General features: G+C 44.2%; 1 protein-coding gene across 2 annotated transcripts in view; it reads right to left on the minus strand.

Moving 5' to 3' along the window:
* The window catches only part of PODXL2 (podocalyxin like 2), a 38,922-nt gene extending 30,881 nt beyond the window's left edge, over positions 1 to 8,041 (minus strand). Inside the window, exon 1 of one of the 2 annotated variants that reach the window (XM_024763341.1) lies at positions 7,906 to 8,041. In XM_024763341.1, coding sequence (XP_024619109.1) covers positions 7,906 to 8,041 — 136 coding nt within the window. The remainder of the gene's footprint in view (positions 1 to 7,905) is intronic. The other variant, XM_024763342.1, reaches the window with a different exon arrangement.
* Between the last annotated feature and the right edge of the window lie 709 nt (positions 8,042 to 8,750).

Raw genomic sequence — 8,750 nt, forward strand, 5'->3', positions numbered from 1 at the left:
CGCCCATTGGTCTGCGCGGCCGTCGCTCGCGCCGCCCCTCCGCCCTCCACCGGCCAATCAGCGCCGCGGAGGCCGGGGGCGGGGCCGCGTCGCCAGCGCCTCGCGCCTCGCACCTCGCACCTCAGACCTCGCGCCTCTCAGGCCCGCGTCCACCTGGAGCCCGGATCGTGGAGGAGGGGCGTGGCCCCGGCGCTGAATGCCGCCCTCGCGAGATTACGCGCGGACCCGGCGCGGAAGCGGTCGCCCACCTGTGCGCCCCGGGCCCCATCGCAGCGCGGGTCCTCAACTTACATGAGGGGTTAGTCCCTAGGCCGCGCCGGTGGACGCAGGGCTCATTAACTACAGCCAGAAACGCATGCCTTTCTAAATAACTCTAGGGTTGCGGGGTAAATCACAAGATAAATGTTACTTTGTTTATAAATTAATGACATTGAGAACGTTGCGTATCAAAATCCGTGGGGTGCAGCCAACAGTTCACAGAGGAGGGTTTATAGCCACAAACACATTTATTGGAAGACAGGCAGTAAAAGTAAGCGAAGTAAGTATTCAACTTAAGAGGCTTTAACACACACCTACACAGAGGAATCATTAAGTTTCTATCGTTGAAATAACAAAAACCCAGTAGAACTGACTGCTAAAAGCCTGAGAAAGATGAATAGCGCACACAAATCTTTAGCATCCAGAAAAGGACATAAGTGAATACCATTAGGAATGAAAAAGGGAAAAAAACTACAAACAAGACGATTTTAAAATTATAAGCAAAACTTGACGCATATCAATACAAAATTTAAACTCTAACTGAAATGGATACTTTTAAGGAAAACACAAATTACTGATTCAAGCAGTAGAAAAGCTAAACCACCAACAACGGGGAAAGATAAAAAGATAATTTAAAAATTCTCCTCTTAAAAAAGACATAGCGCTCCTTTGGAGTGAATGCATTCTGTCAAACCTTCAAGAAACAAACTCCTTCCGAACAAAGTTAGAAAGCCTCCCAATTCACTTTCTGAAGTTGGAATAACACAAATAGAAAAAAAACCCTAAGCCAATCTTACTAAACACAGATGCAAGATTGGTTGAGTGTTAGAACCCTAACCTAAACAGACGTTTCTCCAAAGACGACACACAGAGGGCCAACAAACACATGAAAAGATGCTCAACATCACTAATCATCAGAGAAATGCAAATCAAAACCACAGTGAGGTATCATCTCACATGGGTCAGAATGGCCATCGTCAAAAAACCTACAAACAATAAATGCTGGAGAGGGTGTGGAGAGAAGGGAACCCTCGTGCATTGTTGCTGGGAATGTACATTGATACAGCCACTATGGAGAACATAAGATTCCTTACAAAACTAAAAACAGAATTACCATATGACCCTGCAATCCCACTACTGGGCATATACCCTGAGAAAACCATAATTCAAAAAGACACATGCACCCCAGTGTTCACTGCAGCACCATTTACGATAGCCAGGACATGGTAGCAACCTAAATGCCCATCGACAGATGAATGGATAAAGAGGATGTGGTACATATATACAATGGAATATTACTCAGCCATAAAAAGAAATGAAATTGGGTCATTGGTAGAGACATGGATGGACACAGAGACTACCATACAGAGTGGAGTAAGTCAGAAAAAGAAAAACAAATACGGTATATTAACGTATATATGTGGAATCTGAAAAAATTGGTATAGACCATCTTATATACAAGCAGAAATGGAGAGAGACGTAGAGAAGAAACATATGGATACTAAGGGGGAAAGTGCGGTGTGGGAATGGGGGGTGGTGGGATGAATTGGGATATTGGAATTGACATATATACATATACACTACTGATAGTATGTATAAAATAGATAAGTAATGAGAACCTACTGTACAGAACAGGGAATTCTACTCAATGCTCTGTGGTGACCTAAATGAGAAGGAAATCCGAAAAAGAGGGGATATATGTATGCGTATAGCTGATTCACTTTTCTGTACAGTATAAACTAACACAATATTGTAAAGCAACTATACTCCAATAAAAAAAAAAAAAAGAAAAAGCTACTCACTCATTTCTCAGCATTAAGAGGATCAGTTTTTTTTAAAATCTCAGGAGGGAATTCCCTGGAGTTGCATTGGTTAGGACTCCACGCTTCCACTGCACAGGGCACGGGTTCGATCCCTGGTCAGGGAACTAGATCCCACATGCCTGGCAGCAAGGCCAATAAATAAATAATCTCTGGAGATGCCCCCCCCCACCATTGGCATGCAATGAAACAGCCTCTACTCCTGATAAAAGGGACAAACAAAAACTTTAGAAGCAAACAAGAAATAGAAGGGAAGGAAAACTTCCTTAATTCAGTAAAGAGTATCTCCTAAAAACGTACAGCCATCATCACACTTAGTGAAGAAACATTAGAAGCGTCCCTATTTAAGTGAGGAACAAGAAAAGGACTATCATTACCACCACAAATACTGAATATTCTGTAACAAACAATGCAATAGGCTTGAAAGAGGAATAAAATGAGATAAAAATTCGGGAGAAAATTTGGTAAAACTAATTATTTGCAAGCATACCTAGAAAATTCAAGACCATCAACTGACAGACTAATTGAAAACTAGTAGGATTTGAGGAAGATTTCTGGATATAAAATAACATATAGAAATCAATAACTTTTTAATACATCATCAATAACCAATTAGAAAATATAGTAGGAAAAAAGATCTCATCCACAACCACTATTGAAAGCCAAGAATAAACCAAATAGAGGTATGAAGTCTAAATGAAGAAAACGCTAAAGCTTCATATAACACCAAAACAAAGGGGGAAATGTATCTTGTCCCTGAATGGGAAGATTCAATGTTGTAAAGATGTCACTTCTTCCCCAGAGTAATCAACAAATGCAATGGAATGCCAACAAAAACCCCCAGTAGAATGTTTTGTGGAATTTGACAAGCTGATTTAAAAATTCACCCCGAGGGCTTCCCTGGTGGCACAGTGGTTAAGAATCGGCCTGCCGACGCAGAACACGTGGATGCGAGCCCTGGTCCAGGAAGATCCCACGTGCCGTGGGGCAACTAAGCCCGTGTGCCACAACTACTGAGCCCTCATGCCACAACTACCGAAGCCCGCGTGCCTAGAGCCCATGCTCCGCAGCAAGAGAAGCCACTGCAATGATACGCAGCCAAATATAAATATAAATAAATAAATTTATTTAAAAAAATTCATCTTGAAGAGAAAATACTCAAGAGTAATAGAAATTTTGAACAAAACACATACAGAAATTAAAATATTGTGGTACTGAATCTGGAATAAATGCATGAACAATGAAATGAAAGAGAGGTCAGAAACAGACCACTGTACACATGAAAATGCTTTACAGAGGAAGCTTTTCAACATGGCGGAGAACAGATATTCATTCAACAGTGTTATGTCAATTAATCTGAAAATATAACGTTAGATCCATATTTCACAGCATACATCATACCCATTAGACTGAAGTACTAAATCTAATCATTTAAAAAGTTGCTTTAAATATTGGGAAGTAATATAGGTCATTTATTAACCGAACACAAAAGGCATAAGGGAAATGAGATATACGACCATATAAAAATGAACACCAAACATTAAAAGAAAAATTAATACCAATTCTTCATAAATTAGAAGTGCAGGGAACACTTCCAAACTCATTCTATGAGGCCAGTATTACCCAGATACCAAAACCAGACATAGACGTTACAAGGAAAAAAATCGCAGACCAGTATCTCTTCTGAACATAGATACAAAAACACTCTAAAAAGTATTAGCAAACCAAATCCAGCAACATATAAAAAGAGTCTTATACCATGGCCAGTGAGATTTACCTCAGGAATGCAAGGTTAACATTTAACATCTGAAAACCAATTCACCCTATCAATAGAATAAAGGCCAAACCCCACATGATCAGCTCAATAGGTGGAAAAAAAGCATTTGACACAATTCAACACCCTTCCATGACAAAAACACTCTAGAAACTAGGAAGAGAAGGGATTCTTCCTCAACCTGAAAAAGGGCATGTTACCCCACTGCTAACATCATGCTTAATGGTGAAAGACAAACCTTTCCCCCAAGACCAGGAACACGACAAGGCGGTCTAGTCTTGCCACTTCCATTCCATGTTGTACCGAGGTTCCAGCCAGACAAGTAGGCAAGAAAATGAAATAAAAGGCATCCAAGGGTGGAAAGGAAGAAGTAAAACTACCCTCATTCACAGATGACATCATCTTGTACACAGACGATCCTAGGTTTTCATCCACTAAAAACACTATTGGAACTAATAAATGAGCTCAGCAAGGTAGCAGGATATAAGATCAATATATGAAAATCAAATGCATTTCTATACACTGTGTGGTAAGCGGGATCACGGCTCCCCAGAGATGTCCCTAATCTCCAGCACCTGTGAATACATGACCTCACGTGGAAAAGGGGACTTTGCAGATGTGATTAAGTTAAGGATACGGGATGGGAGATGATCCTGGATTATCTAGGTGGGCCCAGGGTAATCACGAGGGTTCTTACAATGGAAAGAGGGAGGAAGGAGAGTCAGAGTCAAGGAAAAACAGGACAACAAAAGACGAGCTCAGAGTGACGCAATTTCTGGCCAAGGAACGCAGGGATCCTCTAGAAGCAAGAAACGGCAAGTAAAGGAATTTTCACCCAGAACCCTGCTGACACCTTGATTTTACCTCAGTGAGACCTATTTCAGACTCCTGACCTCCCAAACCGTAAGATAATAAACTTGCGTTGTTTTACGCCACTGAATTTATAGTAATTTGCTATAGCAGAAATAGGAAACATACAAACTGCAATAGTGAGAAAATTCCACTTACAACTTAGAAATAAATCTAATAAACACGAAACTACAAACACTGCTGAAAGACGTTAAAGAAAACCTGTGTAAGTGGATGGACATTCCATTTCATGCATGAGAAGGAATGAAATTGCTAAAATCGTAATCCCCAAGTTGATCTACAGACTCAATGCATCCTCATCAGAATTCCTCGTGGCTTCTTTGCAGAAATTGATAAGCTGATTTCAAAATTCATATGTGAATTCAAAGGGTCCAGAATGACTGAAACAATCTCAGAAAGAAAAACAAAGTTGGCACCAGCACAAAGATAAGCATATCCTTGGAATAAAATTGAGAGTTCAGAAATAAACCCTCACAGTTATGGTCATATGATTGCCAAGGCAACCAATGGAGAAAGAATAGTCTCTTCAACAAATGGTGCTGGGACAGCTGTACATCCCCGTGTAGAAAGTTACACCCCCTATGTCACACCACATGCAAAATTTACTCCAAACGGATCAAAGACTTAAATGTAAGAGATAAAACTATAAAACTACTTGAAGAAAATATAGGGGTATATCTTCATGACCTTGGATTATGCAATCGTTTTTGAAATGATACCAAAAGCATAAGCCATGAAAGATATATAGATAGGAGCTTGGGGGCGCAGTGGTTAAGAATCCGCCTGCCAATGCAGGGGACACGGCTTCGAGCCCTGGTCCGGGAAGATCCCACATGCCGTGGAGCAACTAAGCCCGTGCGCCACGACTACTGAGCCTGTGCTCTAGAGCCCATGGGCCACAACTACTAAGCCTGCGTGCCACAACTACTGAAGCCTGTGCGCCTAGAGCCCGTGCTCCACAACGAAGAGTAGTGGTGCAACTGCTCTGGAAAACAGTGCGGTGGTTCCTCCACAGCGAAACACAGGGCTGCCATATGACCCAGCAATTCCACTCCTGGGGACATACCCAAGAGGAGAGAACACACGTCCACACAGAAAGCTGTTACAGCCATGTTCACGGCGGCATCATTCACAACAGTCAAGTGCTCATCAACTGATGAGTGTATAAGTGAAATGTGACATATCCCTGAAATGGAATGTTACTCAGTAATAAGAAATGATGCACTGACATATGCTACAACAGGGATGAACCTCAGAAACATTATGCTAAGAAGCCCGTTGCAAAACACTGTATAGCGTATGATTCCATGTGCATGAAATGTCCAGAACAGGCAAATCTACACAGACAGAAAGTACATTTTGTGGTTTTCTAGGGCTGTGGTAGGGGTGGGAGAAAAGGAAGGGGAGTGAACGTTAACGGCTATGGGTTTGGTGGGGAGATAATAAAAATGTCCCAAAACTGATTTTGATGATGTGCTAAAACCACTGAGCCGTACATTTTAAATCATGTTATTTAACCATATCTCAATAAACCTGTTACTTAAAATAACACAAGTCCACAAGCATACATTTTATAGTCTTTATAACACACATACAGCAGTATGTAGTAACTGTATACTTAAAAGTTTTTACTTGTATATCACACCTCCTGGTATCTTATTTTTTCAGTCACAGTTATCTTTCAGATTAATCCATTAATAAACTTATTGTATGAATAAAAACTTTTAATTGTTCAATCCTAAAATATACCAAAGGAAAACCTTCCCTCGATCCCGTACACTTTGCCAGCTGCCCCATCTCGCTCCCCTTCAGAAGGAGACTTCTCAAGTTTCTACGCGTACAATTTCCGCTTCCTTACCCACTCCCACTCCCTTTATTCTACTCACGCTGCACTGACACTGTTGGTCAAGGTCACTGTCAACCTCCGTGTTACCACAGATACCGGATTTCAACTTAAGAGGCACATTTACAACTATTTCCAACAACTCTAAACTGGGACGTTTTACGGTTTGACGGCATCCAGCCTTTCTAAATGTTAGCATTTTTGCCTTAGTAGCATATTAAAATAATGGTGATTCTTGTAACAGGTGGCATCTGACATTGGATGAAACACGGCACAGGGGACAGATCTGTCGTCTCACCTGACCCTGAAGCTGTCTGGGTCCCAGTTGACCTCAACCTTCTTGAAAAGTTTCCCTTTCCTGGCTTCAAGAACAATCCCTCCTCTAGTTTCCCCCAGCACCTGCCCGTTCCGAAGTGTCCTTTGCTGGTTCACACGACGGGCACTCAAGCTTCCAGCGGCGATCGCTCCTCTCTGCTCTCTGCAGGGTGATTACACCCAGCCCCACGGGGACACCTGTTGGACCACTACAGCTCGTGCTCAAACCTCCACTCAGCAGCCCAGACTCAAACCTGCCCGCGAAGTTCCCGTTTCTCCTGGGACGTCAAACGCATTTCCAGCCAACTCGTCTACATGAAGCTCCCGGTTTTCCCCTGACCTCAGCCTATCTTTCAGGCCAGAAGCCTGGTCATCACCCATGGCTGCTTCTTTTCTCCCAGTACTTCTTATTCATGAGATGCAAAATACACCTAAAATAGGTCCACTGTCCCCGTCCCCTGGTCCAGACCACCGCCATCTCTAGGCTACACCCCAGGCTCCCATTCAGCCCCTCCATTACTCTCTCTCTCCACTCACTTCCCTGTGGCCGGATAGGACCTCCCTGTAAAACACGTGGGACCAGCTTCGTCTCCTGCTTACAAGCCTCAGGGCCATGTACTGCAGTCAGACTCAGAGCCTTACTGGACCTGTGTGATACTGTGATAGAGTAAGAAATATATATTCTGGTCTTCATCCCAGCTCCTGGCCAGACTCTAAAAATACCTTTGTAATTTCCTAAGTGATAAGAGACACTGATAGAAGCATCTTTCGTAGTAAGATCTGGGTTTTATCCCTCGCTCCAGAAACAGCTCTGGAGTAATTCAGGTGAAAAGAATGTCTTCCTTATTCTTAACAAGACCCTTTTGACCACTCCTAAGTTTGTTAAGGAGGTGAATTTTGGAAAGCCCCTAAGGAGAGGGCCTAGTTGCCAGGGGACCAACCAGGTGATCAAAGGGTTGGAACTTGCCCCAGGCCCTGACCTCCTGGGAGGGGAGAGGGGCTAGAGGAGGAGCTAATCTAATCACCCATGCTGATGATCCGACTAGCACGCACGCCATAATGAAGCCTCCACAAAAATCTGAACTGAAGGGGTTCAGAGGACTTCCAGGCTGGTGACAAGGACACATCCACACTGGGCTGGCGATGCACCCCGCTCTCCATGGGGACCGAAGCTCCTGTGCCCGGGACGCTCCGTCTGGTTGTTCATCCACATCCTGTAATATAGCCTTTGTAACAAATCGGTTAATGGAAAGAAACTCGCCCTGGGTCTAGGAAGCCGTTACAGCGAGTTACCAAACCCGAGACGGGGCGTGGGAGTCTCTTATTTGCAGCCCAGCTGGACAGAGGCGCAGGTGAGCTGTGGCTGGCGTCTGAGCCAAACCTGTGGGGTCTGCTTGGACTCCTGTAGTTGGCGTTGGAGCTGACGCCCAGTCTGCGACCGCAGACAACCGGACAATGGGTTGGCGTGAAAATGCACACGTGAGGTGTTGCCTAGGCGCAGAAAAAGCTTTCCTTTCAGCCTGCAAGCCCAGCCTGCCTGCTCTACTTCAGCCGTACCCACTCCCGCTTGTGAGGAGCCCCTTTTAGAGGGTCACCTCCCCCCTAACGCAGGCCCACAGCACCGATCCTTCCGCCCGGCTCTTCCTTACCTGCTGACTGGAGTCCATCTGCCCCGTCCCGGCAGAGACCACGTCTGACGTGCTCTTCAGGCCTGGCAGCCGCACGGCAGGCTCTCCAGGATTTGGGGGAGGAGGTGAGTGAGGCATCAGACATACCGTGTCATCAGACGTCCGCAGGGCTTTCACCCGAGTCCTCACCTTGAAAGGTTCCAGAAGGCAAAACCTGCACAAGAGGGACGATCCAACGCGAG

Source organism: Neophocaena asiaeorientalis, unplaced genomic scaffold (genome assembly GCF_003031525.2).
Source record: "Neophocaena asiaeorientalis asiaeorientalis breed wild unplaced genomic scaffold, Neophocaena_asiaeorientalis_V1.1 scaffold433, whole genome shotgun sequence".
Lineage (NCBI taxonomy): Eukaryota > Metazoa > Chordata > Mammalia > Artiodactyla > Phocoenidae > Neophocaena > Neophocaena asiaeorientalis.